General features: G+C 45.0%; 7 protein-coding genes across 7 annotated transcripts; 4 read left to right on the top strand and 3 right to left on the bottom strand.

Annotated features, from left to right (window-relative positions):
- Positions 1 to 333: 333 nt before the first annotated feature.
- FOMMEDRAFT_150504 (uncharacterized protein) lies at positions 334 to 833 on the top strand (the record flags this gene model as incomplete). Its single annotated transcript, XM_007261800.1, has 2 exons — positions 334 to 459; positions 516 to 833. Coding segments are annotated over 2 exons (444 nt in total), but the record flags the coding sequence as incomplete, so codon positions are not given.
- Positions 834 to 1,383: 550 nt separating this feature from the next.
- FOMMEDRAFT_164736 (uncharacterized protein) lies at positions 1,384 to 2,225 on the bottom strand. The gene is made up of 5 exons (XM_007261799.1): positions 2,077 to 2,225; positions 1,885 to 2,024; positions 1,692 to 1,830; positions 1,542 to 1,635; positions 1,384 to 1,488 (listed from the first exon to the last, which is right to left on the bottom strand). The coding sequence occupies exons 1-5, from the start codon at positions 2,152 to 2,154 to the stop codon at positions 1,388 to 1,390; spliced, it is 552 nt and encodes a 183-aa protein (XP_007261861.1). The 5' UTR covers positions 2,155 to 2,225; the 3' UTR covers positions 1,384 to 1,387.
- Positions 2,226 to 3,218: 993 nt separating this feature from the next.
- On the top strand, positions 3,219 to 6,994 carry FOMMEDRAFT_138021 (antiviral helicase). The gene is made up of 9 exons (XM_007261798.1): positions 3,219 to 3,818; positions 3,867 to 3,980; positions 4,034 to 4,478; positions 4,531 to 5,232; positions 5,288 to 5,529; positions 5,586 to 5,957; positions 6,015 to 6,380; positions 6,439 to 6,639; positions 6,698 to 6,994. Exons 1-9 carry the CDS (start codon positions 3,441 to 3,443, stop codon positions 6,878 to 6,880), a joined length of 3,003 nt encoding a protein of 1,000 aa, XP_007261860.1. The 5' UTR covers positions 3,219 to 3,440; the 3' UTR covers positions 6,881 to 6,994.
- Positions 6,995 to 7,286: 292 nt separating this feature from the next.
- On the bottom strand, positions 7,287 to 9,706 carry FOMMEDRAFT_73349 (glycoside hydrolase family 18 and carbohydrate-binding module family 5 protein; the record flags this gene model as incomplete). The annotated part of the gene is made up of 16 exons (XM_007261797.1): positions 7,287 to 7,321; positions 7,395 to 7,451; positions 7,516 to 7,549; positions 7,618 to 7,816; positions 7,870 to 7,961; positions 8,025 to 8,234; positions 8,286 to 8,347; positions 8,400 to 8,508; positions 8,562 to 8,678; positions 8,738 to 8,867; positions 8,930 to 9,070; positions 9,122 to 9,147; positions 9,205 to 9,267; positions 9,323 to 9,429; positions 9,485 to 9,507; positions 9,564 to 9,706. The coding sequence occupies 16 exons, from the start codon at positions 9,704 to 9,706 to the stop codon at positions 7,287 to 7,289; spliced, it is 1,548 nt and encodes a 515-aa protein (XP_007261859.1).
- Positions 9,707 to 10,644: 938 nt separating this feature from the next.
- FOMMEDRAFT_101325 (glycoside hydrolase) lies at positions 10,645 to 12,754 on the bottom strand. The gene is made up of 10 exons (XM_007261796.1): positions 12,174 to 12,754; positions 12,094 to 12,107; positions 11,944 to 12,043; positions 11,739 to 11,882; positions 11,571 to 11,682; positions 11,423 to 11,508; positions 11,352 to 11,363; positions 11,272 to 11,281; positions 10,981 to 11,216; positions 10,645 to 10,926 (listed from the first exon to the last, which is right to left on the bottom strand). The coding sequence occupies exons 1-10, from the start codon at positions 12,393 to 12,395 to the stop codon at positions 10,867 to 10,869; spliced, it is 996 nt and encodes a 331-aa protein (XP_007261858.1). The 5' UTR covers positions 12,396 to 12,754; the 3' UTR covers positions 10,645 to 10,866.
- Positions 12,755 to 14,679: 1,925 nt separating this feature from the next.
- On the top strand, positions 14,680 to 15,203 carry FOMMEDRAFT_150499 (uncharacterized protein; the record flags this gene model as incomplete). The annotated part of the gene is made up of 2 exons (XM_007261795.1): positions 14,680 to 14,885; positions 14,969 to 15,203. 2 exons carry the CDS (start codon positions 14,680 to 14,682, stop codon positions 15,201 to 15,203), a joined length of 441 nt encoding a protein of 146 aa, XP_007261857.1.
- Positions 15,204 to 17,552: 2,349 nt separating this feature from the next.
- On the top strand, positions 17,553 to 18,263 carry FOMMEDRAFT_25148 (uncharacterized protein; the record flags this gene model as incomplete). The annotated part of the gene is made up of 4 exons (XM_007261794.1): positions 17,553 to 17,642; positions 17,850 to 17,936; positions 17,976 to 17,989; positions 18,047 to 18,263. The coding sequence occupies 4 exons, from the start codon at positions 17,553 to 17,555 to the stop codon at positions 18,261 to 18,263; spliced, it is 408 nt and encodes a 135-aa protein (XP_007261856.1).
- Between the last annotated feature and the right edge of the window lie 2,257 nt (positions 18,264 to 20,520).

Here is a 20,520-nt window from a genome sequence, read left to right as displayed (position 1 = left end):
CCCCCTCTACATTTCCCTTGTTACTACTTCTCTCTTGTATTGTATTCCCCACTGGTATTCTACTGGCAATTTAATAATCCAAGCTTTGAATGTCCAAACCAACTATAATAATATAATATATCTGTCATATATGCCTAATTATATGTGCATTTATGCACCTAAAGTCCTAACTTATGTTTCTATTTATTTATTTGTGTCTCAATTATATCTACACTGTGTAGTACTTATGTTAGGACACATAATTATATACTAATTTGAAAGGATAAATGATGAAAGATGAAGGGAAAGTAATGAGTCTATACACTATACTACTTGTGACCAAAGTGACAAGGTTGGCACTGGTGGTTGACGGTTGTACCGGAAATTGCCGGCCATCAACCACCAACCTGCGGTTGCGGGACCAGTGCAACCGAGCAGGGCCTTAAGGTTCACAAAGAAGTAGGCAATTTGATTGACTGGGTAAGCTCCTTTTGTGTATCGCTTCTACCAGGTCTGACAGTAACTCTCTACTCCAGTATAACATCCAGTATTATGGCTTACAGGACTATGATAACTGTAATAGCCTCCTTTACAAGTCATCTAGCAACTGGCCTGGTACGTCACTGCGGGAGATTGCACAGAAAGGTATACCACAGCAGATGCTTGTCATTGGCAAACCAGCGACGCAGGCAGACGCATCAAAGGGATACATGGCTCCAGACCTGCTTGCCATCTGTGTTCAGCAAGCAAAGGGGAAGGGCTGGTCCGGCGGTGTGATGGTCTGGCAATACCCGAATGCCGATGCAAAATGGATTAAGGCCGTTCGAGCAAAGTCGTGGCCGGTGAAGTCATAATTTAGCATTTTGAGGTTTGCTTGGTAGTTTAATAGATGCCTAATTTGATTAGTATTCGTTCGTATATTAGATATCTTCCTAATGCATCTTTGGGCTGATAATAGACAAGCTAATTGGTAGCCTGCATTGGCGCTGCAAGCCTGCACCTGACGTTGTTTAATCTACTCCTTTCAATGCCGCAATGAATGAACCCTGCATGGGATGTAGAACCCGAGAGGACATACACGTAATTTGATTAAACAAAGTTCTCTTACGTTATTGGATGCAAAGCTCAGCGGCCTTTGAATCTTGTATAATTCCTGATTAATCGAATTCTAATTTAGCCTCGTTCCGAAACATTGTAGGGTTATGAGTTCTGAGTTATCCTGTGTTACTTTTGGAAGTGTAGAAATGCCAGAAGAGGCTAATAAATCAAAGTTGCTGTACAAACGACTCTACTTGTTTATGAACGCGATATTCGAATGATGTTACGCCATTATTGATGGTGCGTTGGGCGTCAGCGAGGATCGCATTATGCCTTTTATGGGGTTCCATTCAATTGGTAATAGGGGGTCTTAAAAAAAAGGAGCATAGAAGGACAGGGTTCTACGAAGCATCGAAAACACTACATTGACTTCTGTGATTGTATACTTGTCGAGCGTCAGAAGTACCGTAACTATGCTCACCACGTTAAGGCAGTGTTCATTTCCGGACAAGACGTAGACTTACGAGGATGACGGCCATTGTCGTTATTGTTTTGTGCAGAAGCGTGGCAGACGTGTGTAATTGATTGGTGGGTAGGACAACAAGCGAGTAGGCGAAGCTGCAGACAGAAGTTAATAACATTTGTGTATTGGAAGTAAAGCGCAGAAATTCTACCTTGTAATCTTCCACTGCAGTTACGATCTCCTGACGGAACCTTCTCGACATGCCAGATCGCATTGGTAGGAGAAAGAAACGGCTGAAAAAACATTTTCCCAACTCGATTGATAGTTCATCTGCAGTCTTAACCAAAACGCTATAATCGACGTGCTGTCAGTATATAGTCACTGGATTTGTGGTTATTAATCACCTATCAAGAGTAGCAACAACACCTTGTAACTCCTCAGGGAAATCAGCGCCTGGCGATGCTACTACTTCTTTCAACATTCCACCAATAGTCTCGATCCTCTTCAGGAGCTGCTTGTTCTCGGCTTTTTCGTCTTGGACTTTCTGTAATATGTCGTTAGCCTTTGCGTCAAGAAAGTTACTGAAGTGGTGATACCTGGACAGCATCCATGACGAGTAGAAGGCCACCAACAGCCGGCTTCGCAGGCAGGAAGGCATCGGATGCGGCTGCCATGCCCTGTACTCAGAAGTGAAATAAGGAAATGATTTTCCCGAGAATCTTCTTTTTGACGAGTTCTTCTGCTCTTCTTGGGGGGGTGTCGGGATGGGGCTGGTATCTTGATTAAGTGCCGTCCTTGCCACGTCGCTGGCTATGGGCACATCCGTACCAGATGGCAGGCACTCAGAATTTCGCACCGCGACTGGCTGCGTCGCCAATATTCCAATACGACTCGTGTCTGAAGAGCTCTTTGAGAAGAGTCGTTTAGTGAATGTCTTGATGGTTCGTGGAGTGCTACTCTTTGCTTCCAACATCAGTCCAGGCACTGAGTTCAAAGGTAGGTTCGACATCTGAGAGGCCAGAGCCTTCTTAAGAAAACGGCGCGAAAGAATTTTCATCGATGAGTACTCGTTGTATAGACAGTGACGAGATCAGGATGGTGGATACTGCAGTGAGGGGGAAATGGCAGAAAGAGGTCTGGGGACAGGTACAAGCAACAAAGGACCCATATTTCCTAGGCAGTGTATGTCCCAGATTTGTGTACTAGGTACCTTGCAACATAGCCTCGACAAAGTGGATTTTGGTCGGAGAACGGTATAGCACGTCTTGAACCACCTGTGCAAAATGTGGGCCAACCACATACAGTCTATCACCCGAAAGTACCAAATATAGACGCCTAGCATCCATTATCGTAGCTCTACAGAAGGATAACAGTGATTCACCGCTGGATTCGCATGCTGTGGGTATGAAGTTAAGCATCAACGTACTGTAAGACACCAAGTGCGGGTTGGCACAAGTTGCACACATTTTCAATTAGATTTTGTCGCACAAGACATGTCTAGCTTCTTGACTTAACACGCACTCACAGTACTAGTGTCCTCAAGTCCCGAGTAGGAGATGATAGATCAGGCAAATACGACGCTGTGACGATTGTTATCCCGAGACGCGTCGATCATGTCAGCAACTTTCCGGAAAAGGCAGTAGAGCTTTAACTTCAAATTTTGAACCAGAGAAGCACGCCCTTGGACTCTTCAATCTCCCTGCATTCGGCTATGGACGTCAACGACTTGTTCTCATTTATTGATGACAAGAAGCTCGAAAGCGATGACGAACTGGATGAGGAAGATGCAGCTGGTGATATTGATCTCGACGCAGAGGATGCAAGTGTGCCAGACGACAGTGGTCGAAAGCGCAAGGCCGATACGAATGGGGAGGACGCGTCTCTAAACGGCGCCCAGTACGAGGATAGGGACAAAGGAGAGGAGGAGGATGAGCGGGAGCGCGCAACAAAGAAACCTCGAATGGCGTCGCCAGCACCAGTAGTTGTGGATGAGTTCGAGACGGAGGCGAAACGCGAAGTGGCAGCGAGTGCTGGGTTAACAGGGCAAGTTGAAGCAGGCTCACGACTCGAATTGAGGCATCAGGTGCGACATCAAGTTGCCGTGCCTCCTGGCTACAACTACACTCCCATTGCCAACCACGTCCCTCCTGCGAAACCTGTGCGAGAGTATAAGTTCACACTCGATCCCTTCCAACAAGTTTCGGTACACGCGATTCAGCGGAACGAAAGTGTGCTCGTGTCTGCGCATACTAGTGCTGGAAAGACTGTTGTCGCGGAATATGCCATCGCACAATGTTTAGAGAATAAGCAACGTGTAATTTATACAAGTCCGATCAAGGTATGTTGTGTAAACTTGGCAGTTATTCCTGTACTGACTTTTTGTTAGGCACTGAGCAATCAAAAGTACCGAGAAATGCTCGCGGAATTTGGAGACGTAGGACTAATGACTGGAGATGTTACGATTAATCCGACCGCAACCTGTCTGGTTATGACTACTGAAGTGCGTTTCTGTATTTTCCTATTCATATACCGGTTTTGATTTCGGACAAGTAGATTCTACGATCCATGCTTTATCGGGGCTCTGAAATCATGCGAGAGGTGGCATGGGTTATCTTCGATGAAATCCACTATATGCGAGACAAGGAGCGGGGCGTAGTATGGGAAGAAACAATCATATTACTCCCTCACACTGTTCGCTATGTGTTCCTTTCCGCGACCATACCAAACGCCATGCAATTCGCTGAATGGATATGCAAATCTCACGAACAACCTTGCCATGTCGTATATACCGACTTCCGACCAACTCCCTTACAACACTACCTCTTCCCACAAGGTGGAGAGGGTATTTACCTTGTCGTAAATGAGAAGGGCGAATTCAGAGAGGACAACTTCAGCAAGGCGATGGGCTCTCTTGTGGATAAACAGGGTGATGATCCAGCTGACCCCAAGGCTGGGAAAGGACGGAAAGGGAAGACGAAGAAGGGCGGCGAGAAAAAAGGTAATGATATTAATTGCGTTACATCATTTTAACCTGACCACATTACGATCAGGTCCTTCGGATATCTCCAAGATTATTAAGATGATCATGTTGAAGAACTTCAACCCCGTTATTGTCTTTGCGTTTAGCAAACGAGAATGCGAATCGCTTGCATTAACGATGTCAAAACTCGAGTTCAATAGTGCAGAGGAACAGGATTTGATTACCAATATCTTCAACAACGCTATCGACAATCTTGCACCTGATGACCGCCAGCTTCCCCAAATATCCAACATCCTTCCGCTGCTGAAGCGCGGCATTGGTATCCACCATGGAGGTCTTCTCCCTATCCTTAAGGAAGTCATCGAAATTCTATTCCAGGAGGGTCTTATCAAAGTACTCTTCGCGACAGAGACATTCTCCATCGGTCTGAATATGCCTGCGAAGACTGTCGTCTTCACCGATGTCAAGAAATTCGATGGTCACGAGTTTCGAAATCTGTCATCTGGTGAATATATTCAGATGTCTGGTCGAGCAGGACGTCGTGGTCTCGATGACAGAGGCGTTGTTATAATGATGGTCGATGAGAAGCTTGAACCAAGCGCGGCGAAAAACATGATCAAAGGCGAGGCAGACCGACTAGACTCTGCGTTCCATCTAGGCTACAACATGGTGCTTAATCTTATGAAGGTCGAAGGCATTAGCCCCGAGTTCATGTTAGAACGGTGTTTCTATCAATTTCAAAATAGCGCAAATATCCCTATTTTAGAGAAAGGTATGTAAACTAAAAACTATGTGTTTTTTTCGTGTTTTCTGATAGTGGCCGACAGAACTGAAAGCTCTGGAAGAAAAGAAGGCTTCAATGAAGATTCCCGATGAGAAACTTGTCGCAGAGTATTATGAATACCGAACGCAACTTGATCAAATGGGTGCTGACTTCCGAGAAGTAATCACCCATCCTACATACAGTCTCCCTTTCCTCCAACCAGGTCGATTAGTCAAAGTCAGATATCAGAAGCTTGACTTTGGATGGGGTGTGATCATCAACTATCAAAAACGCCTCCCACCAAAGGCAGGTTTCCTTTTTTTGTACGATAGAAGGTCTTCGCGCTTATGCTTGCGTCGTAGAATCGTCCCGGACCAACAGTCGAAGAGGTCCCTCCTCATGAGCAATACATCGTTGATGTCCTTCTCAACTGCTCAAAAGGCTCATCCTTACCAAAAGATCGCAACGTAACCACTGCAACACCCAACGGTGTTCAGCCTTGCCCTCCGGGGGAGAAGGGCGAACCGCTGGTTGTTCCCATCTTACTATCAACCATCGAGGGCATCAGTCTTATTCGAATATTCCTGCCGAAGGACCTTCGTCCGCTTCAGGCGCGGGAGACAGCATGGAAGAGCATACTTGAAGTACATCGACGTATGGCCGACGGGATAACGTTATTAGATCCTATACAAAACATGAACATCAAGGATGACAAGTTCAAGCAGCTCGTCAAAGTAAGTCCTCGAGCCACAGTATAGTTAAGATAATTGACCTTATTAACTTCTATACAGAAAATCGAGATCATGGAAGGCAAGATGTTCTCAAGCCCTCTCCACAAAGACCCTCGATTACCGGAACTTTATACCCTGTACCATGAGAAACGGCAATGCCAAACCCGAATTCGCGAGTTGAACAAGCGCGTGCAAGCAACGCTTGATATCATGCAACTTGAGGAGCTCAAGAGTCGAAAACGTGTATTACGGCGGTTAGGCTTTACGTCATCGTCGGACATTGTTGATATGAAAGGTCGTGTGGCTTGCGAGATCAGTACAGGTGACGAGCTGCTCCTCACCGAGCTCATCTTCAATGGCGTTTTCAATCCTCTACTCCCGGAGCAATGTGCGGCTCTCTTAAGCTGCTTCGTATTCGAAGAAAAGGTAAGCCGGGTCTTTGAATTAATGTTTTCCGGGCGTCTCACCTCCTGTCCGTTTCCAGAGCCAACAAGTAACGAAGTTATCTGAGGAGCTCGCTGCGCCGTTGCGTATAATGCAAGGAATGGCCCGACGAATAGCAAAAGTCATGATCGAATCGAAAATGACTATTAAGGAGGACGATTATGTTAAGTCGTTTAAGGTTGAGCTTATGGATGCTGTCATCCAATGGTGTCGTGGCGCCTCGTTCTCTGAGATCTGCAAAGTTCGTGCTCCTTACAATCCGTGGTTGATGCACCAGCTTGACAGCCTTTACTCTTCAGTTGACAGATCAATTCGAGGGCAACGTCATCCGGGTGTTCCGCCGTCTACAAGAACTCCTTCGACAAATGTCCCAGGCGGCAAAAGTCATTGGAAATGACGAACTGCGGGAGAAGTTTGACAAGGCTCTTGAGATGCTTGCACGACCAAATTCTGTAATTTTCTGTTCTTCGCTGTATCTATAGATCTTCTTGTCTCCCTCTCGTTTCTGTCTTCATTGACATAGTCGTTTTGTATCTCCTGCTTTGTCTTGCATCGTCGACGACGTGATGAGTTTTGCATAATCGTTTATTGACTAATATACATTGGTGCGACAGCAACTGCATTTCGAAAAAAAAGAGAAAGAAAAGACCAGTTTGGCCGTGGTTGCATTTGAGTGACCGTAAAGTGAAACGAGTAACCCGGAGGAGAGGAAAAGACTGGCTTTGAAAGGAAGGTGAGTTCAAAGAGTGGTCGTCAAAGGAGCGTGGCAGAAAAGGAACGTCAGGGCATCTTGAGTTGCTTACGAAGGATAAAGCCACTTTGCGAAATACAAACCAGATATAAAAGTACAAATCATTTCACAATGGGCCTTGATGGCTACCAAGAAGGTTATGAGCACGCGCCGTTGTCTGTCCAGACACCGGCTATTAGGGGGGGAAAGGAAGGACATTCATTAGTGTTCAACAATCCCAAATATATTGCATGCGATGATCTTACCAGCGCCCCCAGGAGTGTCATTCTGCGTCCACCACTTGGCAGTCCAAAGGTGTCCGCCTAGAATGAAAAGCACGTGAGTCAATTCACTGGGCTTACATGCACAGTAGGGGCTGCTGCTGACTGTAGCTGACTTCGGCGCCTCCATTGTATGCGGTCTATAATTGTACGAAGAAATAGAGAGGTCAGATTCGACGAACTCTGGAGTTGGATGGGAAAGACGCACAGCTGAGTTCCATGCAGCAACTCCGGAACAAGCACCAGACGTCGGTGTGGAAGAGGAAGAAGATGTGGTGCCGGATGGTGTCGAAGACGTCGTGCTGGATGATGCTGAAGACTTCGTGCTGGACGGGGAAGAACTGGTCGAGGATCCAGAGTTCTGGCCCATGTTGCTACGAATGTTGTCCCATTTACTGTCTGGGTAACTACGGCAAGACGTGTTAACATGCATCGAAAAAGATGTCAGAAACGAGCGTACTGAATGTGGTTCTGCGTCTGGTCAAGCGCGCCGAAGACATTGGCTGTGGTGCTGACAAGTGAATCTGGGGTTCCAGTCTTGTCCGTCGAGAGCTAGAGAAACCAAGTTAATCCTCAACCCTTTCATCCTGTGACATCAAATCCGGTATCACTTACATCCCAGAACATCTGTCCTCCTAGACCCTTAGAGACTACATACTGCGCCTTGACGGATGCGATATGGGGCGTGTCATAGGAAACGAGTTCCTTCTTCGACGAATCGTACGAGTAACTTGTTACATCCGTCATGTTCTCGAAAACCTGGGCACCAGTCATCGGAAGAGCTTTGTACGAGTAAATACCGGCCTCGGTGGTACCAGGACCAATCTATCCGGGAAAAAATAAATACAATATAGAAAAATAACGAAGGTCGCATACACCGTTGAACGATTGGCCAATTCCATCCGTATCCTCAAATGCACGACCGTAGAGTGGAATACCTAGCCTCATAATGTTAACTTCTGAAGGAGGATGTCAAGCTTGTCCACTTACCCATGTTGATCTTTCCCGCTGTAGCGCCATTCGAAAGGTAAAACGAGATAGCTTTGTCAGTGCTGACGCCTGTGCGAGCGCCACCGTACACGTTGGCTTGGTTATCGGTCTAAACATATGACGAATAAATTTAACACGGACATCTACAAGCAATAGACGTACAAAGTTAAGCCATGATCCTGCGTAATCGTACGCCATCAGGTTCCAGTGTGATAGAGCCTTGTCCATTTGAGCTACATTGAGGAAGCCGTAGTTCGCTGCGCCTGCTGGGACAGCCGCCTGACAGAATCAAATCGCTTTATTAGAGCATAAAGCAGTCAAAGGTCTGTCAAACTTACAGTCAGCTGGTATGGGGCATTGTCTCCGTTTAACGAAGCGAGATCGTCGAAGGCAGAGCGAATTGAAGTAAGCAAGTCCGCGAAGCCTTGTCCCTGGTCTGAATTTGCAGGATACTCGTAATCAAGGTCACTATACACTTTCGTAGTCAGCCATCCGACGATACTATAGCTAAAGACAAGAGCGTCACTTACATTCCGTCAAAGCCATAATCCTTGACAAGTTGCACAGCGGAATTGACGAATGTCGTCCTCTTTGACGCATCCGTCACGAAGTTGAAATGACCATTTTGAGAGTACGTCCAGCCGCCGATAGAAAGAAGTACTTTCAAGTTCCTGAATCGTTCTACTAAGCAATGAGATCAGATGTAGAGGTGCTCATCATACCGATTCGCAAGCTTTAGCAAGTAAAGCTATAAAAGGGCATTAGAAAGGTTTAACTAATGCACCTCAACATGCGATTTCGTTACCTGCTTGAGGCACCCATAAAGGTTGTTTCCCGTGTCATCCCACGAGTCACCTGGAAAGTGTTTCTAGGAACGTATCAAGGTTAATGCTACAGGTCGATCGGTTATTGCAGCGACACACCTGTTCGTCTGCGTAAGAGTCAGTCAAGACAATCGTGCCGTCCTGCTGGACATCGGCAAACGAGTAGAGAATATGCGTCAACGGTTCGACGTTGATATCGGTAGGCTCTGATCATACTTATATCAGTAGCATGCCGTTCACTCCAGACACGTAGGAGCTTACGGAAGTTTGCTCCATATATTCCCCTGAGATACCCAATCAGTGAAAATTCTCGAGAGGTTTGCCAACGGATCAAACCTACCAGTTCGTGAAATACGCTGCTTGGACCTTGGCCCCGCCACGCTTATCAAGAACATCGGTTCTTGGGACCGCAGAGGCATGAGCAAGAGCGAAGGAAACAAGGGCAACGGAAAGAAGCTTCACGATCGTTTGGCTAAATGCCATCATTTCGAAAGCAAAGAGAGGGATTAAAGAACGTTAGGCTGGTTGAAGACAGTGAAGGGGAGGAGTTGGTCAGCCAGAGGGAAGCCGTCGACAGCCTAGCTATTTCCCCAGGTATCTGGTCGACTTATATACATAGGCTACAGCAAATGTCAGCCTCGGCGAGAACCAGCCACTTCATGCACCTTGCGGACAGGAACAGAATCTCATACGCGTAGGGTGACAGCGCACGAAGCAACAGCGTTCGTCTGGGCAGAAAACCGGCAAGATCTTCATTATGGAAGAATAGAATATACAATCGGATCACCAGCAAAGCTGATAAGGAGAGGACTCTGACCGGATTAGACGCAACGAGCAGAAAATGACAGGGACTTGTAATATTGTCCGTGTACCGGAGCCGGCTCGTATGTGCTATATTGAGTTGGCATTTCTATAGTCGTATATTGCATGTCAACAGCACATGGTACGTTTTGTAGCCACAACAGAAATATTTGGGTAAATATTAATGCTCGTCATGATGCACCACCACCACGTCAGCATGCAGCCAAGAAACTTTTGTCTGTTCTCCTTGCGACGCAGTTATGCAGCGCATTTAGCAGATCGTACCCGATAGATAGACATGCAGAGACCCATTTGGAACGCTTTCAAGAAGAAGCCAAGTTGAGAACTGCAGACTTTGAATTTTGACTTGTGACGTGGCTATCCGTCGAACACTAGAGCATATGGCAATACTTCTCTCCTGATTCAACAAGCATCGTTATCGGAATACGTTCCTTCTTTCTAGCGTCCAGGGTGACTCCAGTTTTTCCGCGGTGGGTCCTGGCAGTGCTTTAGGCAACTCGAAAATTCAGGTCGTGTGCGACTTAAAATGGTGCTTGATTATATAATCACGTCTTTCTATCGGAAATCCTACGATCCAGTCACCATCCTGTTTTTCGCAGATATTTCGATTCCATTTCGCTGAAATGTGAATTAGCAATACAGGAGGAGATACATAATCACATGGAAGCAAGGAAGAAGGAGAGAACGTATCAACGAATGGCGTCGCAGAAACCCCAAGGAATCTCGACAACAAAAGAAGGAATAAGAATCACTACAACTCTAAAGATATCCAGCGTGACGGATATTTCCCATTCTAACTAGTGTTCCCCCCACCGGATCAATTATTCAGGGAATGCCTGAGAGCGAACTGTCTCGATCCAGGATGCAGCGGCGTCCGGGAACTGGTAGAGCGGTCAGATATGTTTCAAATTTGCTGCAGATATAGTGATACATACTTCCCAGACCATGACACCGGCATTCCAACCCTTGTTCTTTGCCTGCGCAACGCATCCAGCAAGCGTTGATGGGTCAATGAAGCCATTGCTGGCATCGCCTGACGTGGCGGGCTTGCCGATGACGAGCTTGTTTAGAGCTACACCGTTAGCGGCAATCTGGAACAGAGCAGACTCAGGCCAGGTACTTGAGGAGGAGGTCAGGAGACCATTGCACGTCGTATACTCGCTTGTTCCCTCTAAAATTAATAGTTAGATTCGGATCAATTGGGCGAACTACGATGTGCAACTTACGGTTATAGAACTTTTCGCAGTTTGCAAAAAGAGCACAATATAAGTATAAGTATAAGATTACCTATTAATAATTGCCTTACCTGGACGTTGTACTGGAGTAGAAAATTATCGGATGAGAAGCTAGTTACTTTATTCGATGCGTACTGCTTACCCAATCAATCAAACTGCCAACATTTTCGTTAACAGTGAGGTAGGCACCACCACCGAACTTGTTCGGGGAGAACCAGGGAGCGACAGCTGGAGAGAGAAATAATCAGAATGAGACAAGACAACACGAGGTCGATTGCGTGGGAACATACGAGCATGTGTAAGTATAAAGTCTCCCTGAGGAAGCTGCGTGCGAAGCTGCTTCGTAAATGTGGTAAGCCAAGCCTCGGCTTTACCATCACCCGCGTTAATTGCATTGAAATCCTGTGTACAATGAATGTCAGTTGTATATTACACTTTCTATAAGAAGCGAATCGAACCTCGTAATCGACATCAACGCCGTCAAGATCGAACTGTTTTACCCAGGCGGCCATTGTGTTAGCAGTTTGCGTGGGGTCTGCTCCAGTGGACGTCGGAGCATCGGTTGCGCCAAACAAGGAAACAATAAGTTTGATTCCTGCAGCCTTTTCCAGCACAAAAGTAGATATGAGTATAAGCACTGGGGTCACACGACCAAATTCTTACCGCGTATTGTGACTTGATTGCACTGCGTTGAGACGCGCTAAGCTGGGTCCACTCCTCAGCCTTATCAAATGCGCCTTCAATGAGTAGGAAAGAAAGAGCGCTGCACTGATGTCAGTAACGTGCTTCTTTCGGAAGATTCATTTGTCTCACAAAACATTGTATCCCTTGACATGCAATTGTACCGGATTAGCACCGACAAGTCGGAGGAAACGTTAAGAAAAAAAACGCACTTCGACTTGAGAAACGTCAGGCGGGCCAGTTTCTCCGGAAACAAATTTATCGCTGTAAATGACAAAATGTGGGGCGGCAGGAGTGGCCTGCTTTGCACGGGCCAAAAATTTGCGAGCGGTACTGTCTAGGCCATCCGAGTCAACAGGGAAGGAGAACACAGAGGTAAGATTAGTGAGCGTGCATAAGAGAAGGACGAGCGATGACAACGTTGAGGAGAACATGATAAAGAATGGAACGTGCGTCTGAGCAGAGTTGTTGCCTAAGGACAGTGAGGAAGAGCCTGGCAGCTAACGACTGAACCTGTAGAGAGAGTCTATTTTATAGCGATGCCATGAATTATATTGCATTTTCCGGTGTTGTCGGCGCGAGGTCGAGAGCCACTGAGTGTGTGGAAGTGAGGAATACGGCGCTGTCGGAAGCAATCCGTTTGTCATAGCCAACGAATACCCAAGCGCCAGCGCAACATCTCGAGCCCAAAAGATGATTGTTTAGGAGTCCATATCGTGTGGGTAGGGCTCTCAGAGTCGCACGCGGATTGAATGCAAGAGGGCAACCGCAGCACAAGGTGACATTCCGCCTCCTAGATGAGAGAAAACTCAGATAACAACCGAAGACACAAGACACGTCAGACTCAGAGAACGCAGCAAAGATAAAGGTGAGATGATTGCGGAACGGCGCGAACTTTAGTGATTGCCTGAAACAGAAGCAAGAGACATTGGGGACTTAAAAGAAGACCCGAGGCACATGTGCCAGTCATGGGATGGATATCGGAGTCTGAGTCTATTGCAATCTCTTTTCTCACGGAGAGATAGTATATGTCGCCTGCAGATCAAAGCCGGAACATTAGTATACGAAACGAACGAGTTCCGTAACACGGAGATATGAAATCGGGACTACGTAGGCTCACCTTGCGCACGGATCCGGAGGAAAACGTTAATCAAATCCGAATCATGAGTTGGCGGTAGACTTTATACGCATGATCGCCATGCCGACGGGAAGGAGAAAAACGGAAGACTTTGATCAAATAACCTTTTTTAACAAAAGAATAGTCGGTCAACCATGGTGCCGATCATCAGTGCACACCTGCACATGGATCGAAGGGTGAGCGGATATTAGACAAAGGACAAACCATCGAGGAAAACTTCACCAACATGTTTTCGCGCGCGAAGTGATGACGGCGAGAAAACTCTAGCCTGAAAACGAGTACACCAGATCAACTTGAGCACATGGAATGCCGTTTCGTAGAGAAAGATGACTTGGCTATCCCTGTCGAGCTCGTCATATTTGTGTGCTGGCAGATTGACGTGGCTTCACGAGGTCATGCCTACCCAGAGCATTGCAAGTGCATATGCTTAAGGTGGCAGCTGACAGTATCTCGTTGAGTGAAAAGCGTCTTGTGCCTCCCGTCGCAGGCCTCGTCTTGATCTCAGCAAGACAAGTTAATTAGGAATGAGAGGATACGGTCGAAGACTCGAACTGTCGAACTACTTGATAAGCGAGGGAAGTACGATCCATGATTCCAAATTATCCTCGTATACATATAAAAAGACAATTACTCAATGCACCTTGTACTCCGATAAGGTTAGTCTAATACGTCCCAAATTCAGGAACCGACCTGGTCCAAAGCGCATTGCATACCACCAGTACTTTCAAGTGCTGCGTCGCTCCGAACACTGCGCGCTCGGCTGTAGATGGTACACATGGCACTTCAAATTCTGAGCCGACGTAACGTATGAGCGGGTACCAAACGCAAGAGTCTAAGAATATTAATAAGTCTACATAACGGCGCAAAAGCATCGAGGGGGTCCTGAATCTGAGTACACGAGAGCCGAGAAAGGTTTGTGGAATGACGAGCCACTCTGATTCGACTCGGAACTGCCGATTGATTATGTAATTTTTAATTTAAAAAAAGGAAAAATATTATCACAGGACATTTAGTTTCAATTCTCGCCTCCACCTCAGACCTGCTGAGAGGCCTAGAAGATGCATAGAAGACTTAACCTTACCAGTTGCTGTCTTGGCATGTGTGTCTTAACTTAACATCATTTGCCAGCTTTCAAAATCCCAAGTTCCCAACGCCTCGTTGTCTATCGTCTTAGTGCCCTGTCCAGCCTAATTCGAGGCTAGACTTGGGATTATTCATGCAATGCTCTGTAATAATTTCTTCTATGAGATTGCTAGCTTAAGGATTGTCAATCGAGTCGAAGCCGCAACACGTCTCTGGACACTGAAGGGCAAGTATATATAAGCAGAGGACTTATATTGCTTTTGTATCTCTTCGCTTCCACATTTTGACCTCAACAGTCCAGACTCATCTATTCCGTATGTACAGACTGTTTGTTCGTCATTATTGTGAGTAAGCGGCATCTGCACCCGGTCTCCACATTCGGCAGTATCCAACATGGCTGCAATTACACATAATTATACTATAAAACAAAGACCGAGGCCTGTAATTGCGCTATAAAGGCAGGAAACCGGTCGATATATCATTTTCACCCATCAAGTATGTCTTTCGAATCAGCCTCCAGTACGACGGCTCTAGGGGATCTCCCTGATTTCGCTCGATATCCCGATAGTGGTGAACTCAAAATGTATCAAGGCAATTGTCACTGCCGCAAGTTCACATTCGAGCTTCTTCATCCGCCTCTGGAGGTGAAAAAGCCTGTGCTATGCAACTGCACATTTTGTACCAGAACTGGGGCGATTTTCGTGTACGTTTCTTCGGCATCTTTGTTTCTTTCCTTTTCGGAAGCGAGATTTCCGAACGAGTCACTCTTATATCTTTGACCCGCAGGTCCGGTGCTGAGAGAATGCTGCACATCACCTCACCATCCGCCACTTGGGACGAATTTACAAGGTTCGAAAACAAGACGAAGACTACCGCGTTTCATTTCTGTCCTACGTGTGGAAACCTCCTATTCTTTACTGTGTCAGGCATGCCCATTGTCGGGGTCAACGTCCGTATGTTCGAGGGCATCGAAATTGACAAATTGGGTGTGGATCATTTTGACGGTCGAAATGAGCTGTAGCAGGCAAGAGGTGTCGTCAGGTGTTTGATCGTTGCAATTGTCATCGTTATTCAAGAAAGCTGTTGTAATTAGTTGGAAGGATTTGTTGACATCTACCGAAGAAAGTGAATTTACAGTGCTGCTTGATTCTAAGTGGCCACATCGGATCCACGTCCTTTGGCTAGAGGACATCAGACACTCAGTGATCCATTGTCTCGTACAACATCTCATACGTCTTAAACCATGACATTATGTATGCGAGAAAGGTGTTCGGAATGTCTTCTAGCTGATCCGCATAAACACCCTCACCATTGTATGTGAATTTGCCTTGTGCCATGGATTGTCATCCTTAGGCAGATGCAGTGTGAAGCAGCGTTATACATCAGTTTGCTACAGGCTTCAGATTTGAGTCTTTCAGTTAGCTAATAAGTAATAAAGGTATGCCGTAATGAGGTCTACGATTTACTGGTAAATTTTCGCGTCTTGGAAGGTAAGAATGAGATGGACAAATCTTGCGGAAGCGACTGCTTCTCAGTATGGGCGTTGAAATAATGGACCACTGAGGATAGCATGCAACATGCAACATGTCTACGTAACTTACTAGAGAGGAGATACGGGGCCGTTGGGAATAAGAATGACTCAAATCTTCACTTTCCGTACCGGCAGGAGAGAACGGAGCCGCCGAAGTTACGGCAATAACATACGGGACCGTCGCAGTAGGCATGACTCAAGGATTCACGTACATAAAACACCCCGGGTGGTGCTCACATTCACCTAACCTCTACTGGCCTCAGTACCTACCGCAAGCCTCTCTCCTCTGGTGAGTTCTTCGTTTAAAAAATAATCAAGCTTGCGCCCTGCTCTTGAATGAAGACCATACTGACATCGTCAGAACGATTCTGATTCGACATGACGAAACAATATATTTCTGACCGATAAACAAATCTACTCTACCATTTTTCATCGTGTCACTGATCATGATCTTTACTTTCTTCTAGGTGGCCTGGATAATATTTCAGTAGAGGAAGGGAATGCATATAGTACGTGCGTGTTGTAATGTGTAGAACAATTAATTGTTGGCGATCGTGCATGGGGCCCACTGGAAACGATTAACCTTTACTTCCATACCGCTAGGATTTTGGACAAGCCTAATGCAAGGCAAGGGGCTTTCAACAGCGTGAACGTTGGTCTGATAGAGTAAGAACGAGCTGCGTGCTGATTTGAACATTGTGCCTCAGTTTACAGAGAGTACCTTTGTCTCCATCTTACGAACTGCTCAAGTATATTCAAACCGACGGGGAAATATCATCCACTTCAAAGAGCTTCCAAGGAACGAGCGATGCAGCCTTGCTCTGCATGACTTGTACCCCTGCTCGTATATGATCACCCTGTTTCGCAAAGGAAAAAAGAGCGATCAGCAAGCTCGTTAAACAAGTAGCGTTGATGTAAACGAGTATACCAGTGTCTTGTATCAATGTATCTGCTAACCGCGATTATAACCCCGCTCTCTACCATAAACACGAGGTCACTCTGAGACGAATTTCAAAATGAGGTGCAGAGTCAAGTCAGCCTCTGAACTTGTGTCAATGTATCTGCTAACTGCGATTCCAACTCTGCTCTCGACATAGAGCAGGAATTTCAAAATTAGTTGTAGAGTTAGGTCACTCTCCGAACTTCTTCAAGTAAGGGAAAGAGCGACTATGTCCCTTTGTAGCATTTCTTTGCTTATCTCTTGAACCAATGCGTGTATCCTGTTCTTTTATATGTGCAATTATGAAAGCATGCCTTGGTCAACTAAGGAGGTCACGATGCAATCTCTTTCACGCGAATACGTTGGAGAAAGTCACTTACCCCGATTCGAAGTGAGAAGCCTACTCCCTGACTCCATCCCGTCTCGGAAAATTACGTTAGCCTGTCCCAAGCCTCAGCTAGGAGATTTCTGATCTCCTTCTCCATCACACAGCATTTTTATTGATGAGCTCCTGCCCATTATACAGATCTTCGCATCCGGTAATACGTGCCTTAATACCATAATGAGTCTGACTATTGATGGCAAGCTCCAGCCTGTAAGATATCCCCTGCAAAATAAAGAATTATTCTCACACTGAGATACGTGCAAACTTGAAAGAAGACTGCAGGCATTATCTGGAGAATATTTTATGTTTCCATGCACTTTTATGAAGGCTTTCCTGCCTGATTGATATAAAGGAATGTTGCCAAGCTAGTCATCGCTCAACTGTACCCAGTTGAGTAATACAAGAAGCATTTTCCATAATTATTAATTAAAAACCATTTAGCAGTTAGCCGAATTTGTCCGCTTAGTCAGATTGATTCCGCGATCCACGCGCCTTACGCTGTTACAGAACGCCGATGTTTGTCCTTGGCACGACTTTTGTTGCTTGCTGCGTAGAACATGGCCATAGCACATCACAACTCCATTGTGTATGCGGTGACGAGAGTGTCAGTTTGTGATGCCTTGATTCCATCGGCCATTATGTATTGTTCAACGTACAGCTCCACAGTGCTGCATCGATAGATTCGATACTCTTCGATGTCGATCATGTTCCAGCACAAGGCTTTGCCAATAGCCTTCGCCTATAGTGTCATCTACTCACTTATTGTGCACCTTGCCAGTCTGTGAAACTCATATAGCATGCTTCCTAATAGCATAAGAGCGCTTATGAGTATCTGTCAGGCTCTTTGCTCAAAATTTATGGACAAGGGCAAGTACAGTATAAAATGAGCATTACAAACGTAAGTTTTCTCCTTGTCTAGAAGCAGACTGTACACTAGAATGATGACGATGTGTAAGTAGCAACATAGGCATGAGGAATGATTTACAATGTTTACCGACCCCGCTCTAGGTGTGACTGGCAAATTGCTGATCCTCTCTTGAATTACAACATGCATGAGACGTTCTCGGAATTCATAACGTCACATCAATGGCTTCATCTGTTGCTCGGAATGATTGGAGATCAGAGATATGGTGCTGCCAAGTTTACGGCAACAGCACCCCCCGAACCATCAAGGCATTCACCAGACGAATCTTCTCGAAGATCACCTCAGACACGGCTCTCGTAATAGTGTATCGGAAGCGCAGCCAGTCGCGGTATGAAATTCTGAGAGCTTAAAATCTAGAACCAGTACTAGTATTCCCATAGCCGGTGGTGAGGCAAGAATGGCACCACCTTCCCTCGCCACATTGCGTCAGTTGTTACACTTGCACTTGAGCGAGTTTGCAATGCTTGTCTGTCAACGTGATTACAACGAAACATGTCTGTAAGATGCCAAGAAGGATTTCGAAACTACCAATCACGCTTTCTTGATCCCTTTCCGTTTCACATTTCTAGAGATAAGCTAGAAAGCTCACATTTCCCATTTCAACAATTAAACTGTTTGTCAAAATGCCTGTAATTGCTTTTTCTTGACAAACAGTACGTTACTACATTGCATATTGCCATATCAGATACTTGATGCACAAAGATCATGGGATTATGGAGCCAGAGCTATAAACTTCCCTTTTTGCCATCCTTTGATGCTATAATTTGCCATTGTACTTTGCAGTCATCTTGTTGACATTAGTATGCATAAGTAACGGTGCATTTGTCTACACACTGTACTCATTCTATGCCTCACAAGATATCAGAGTAATTCATTAAATTATGTCTAGAGTAAGAAGGTATGGACCACAGGAAGTGATCTATGTTCCTAGACAAAGACTAGATGGTGTTGAACTATTTCGAGCTGGTAAGTATTTCTCACTTCAACAGCAGATAGCAAGACTGGAGTTACGTATTGTAACGCATGCTCAATAGTTGTAAGATCTAGAAATGAAAATCTAGACGTTAGAACAGGATATAATGAAAATGAAAATAATGCACGAGCAATCATCGGTACATCTTACTACAAACCTCTTTTCTGTACTGATTCATGTCTAATACAATCTGTTTTTTGTTTTTGTTTTTTTTCAGTTTTCAGCACAATCACAGGACGTGAAGCATACTTTACCCCTACAGAAGGGAACAGTTTGAGGCAACTTGGACAGCACCTGTCAGAGACGTGGGACACAGAGGAGCGTGTCAGTCTGCGTCAACAACTGAATGAGTAAACATCTGCAACCAGTTGATAGTCTTGGAGATAGCCAATAGAAGATAATAATAGATATTTTATCCAACTATTTGTGGATTCCATAGATGTGAACCCTATTGTTCTCTTCTCTATTAGGTGAAGTTTGCATTATCCATGGCACAAAACAGTCGAGGCAAAAACATTTGTGTGTGATGTTCCTTATTGCTTGCTAGTTCCCCTTTTGGCTGTTTTTCTCCAGACTTAGGATGAGAAGTTTGAAAGTACCCTCTACATAGACTGGACAATGTTTCAATACTCATGATACTATTTTAACGAGAGACATACTACACTACACTGCAAATTACAGTATCGAATCCATATAATGTCTACTAATTACACTGATACAGGGCTGATATTGCAAGCATGCTTTTGAATCATTTACCATAATGATGCTGTTGTGCATCAATATACTATAGAACCGAAAATTGACTTGAATTAATGGCATGTGGTTATCTACTTATTATCTGCTATCACTTGAAAATCATGACTTCCAGTAAGTTCAGCATCAGAGGGTCTTATGTAATAGGAACCAATACAAGTGTTGAATCAGGTGTTACAGATTTTTGTAATGAGTCAGAGTGACACAGCTCTCCCACGAACCACCATCACGAAAATTATTCAAAAAATACCAATAAATTGCTACTATATCTATGTCATTAATAAAAGACTAAAAATTACTCAATATACTTCTATAATGCTACTAGTGTAGCATACTATCAAATATATAAAAGAAAAAACAAAATGAGTTACTCAAAATAAAGGTGTTGGCTATGTTGCAATTGCTTACAACCCCTATTCTTGCTTGTTCAATCTTCTTTTACTTTTCTGCCTCCTTTCTTTACTAAGGTCACAGCTAACTCTATTAGTGATTTCCATTTATAATCTCTCTGTACTGTTCATGATGGATTTCTACTGTGAAAATAGCATCTTCTTGTTAGGAATTGTAAAATACAGTAACTAAGTTTGGAAAAGCTTAACTCAAGACTTAGGACCAAGTAGTTTATATACAAAACCCTATTAGTCACAAGTCTAGAGATTGGCCAGATCAACTAGGCTACCTTTGTTGTCCTGCTTAGTAAGAACTCCAGCTCAGCATTATTAACCTCTAATTATTACTAATGGGTGATCAATCTATTAGCAGAGAGAGGGGACAGGAAGGAGTAGGTACTAAGTCAGTTAGGAAAAGGTAACAAAACCTGTAAACACAAGG

This window comes from Fomitiporia mediterranea (assembly GCF_000271605.1).
Source record: "Fomitiporia mediterranea MF3/22 unplaced genomic scaffold FOMMEscaffold_1, whole genome shotgun sequence".
Lineage (NCBI taxonomy): Eukaryota > Fungi > Basidiomycota > Agaricomycetes > Hymenochaetales > Hymenochaetaceae > Fomitiporia > Fomitiporia mediterranea.
This window is presented reverse-complemented; position numbering and strand designations above follow the sequence as displayed.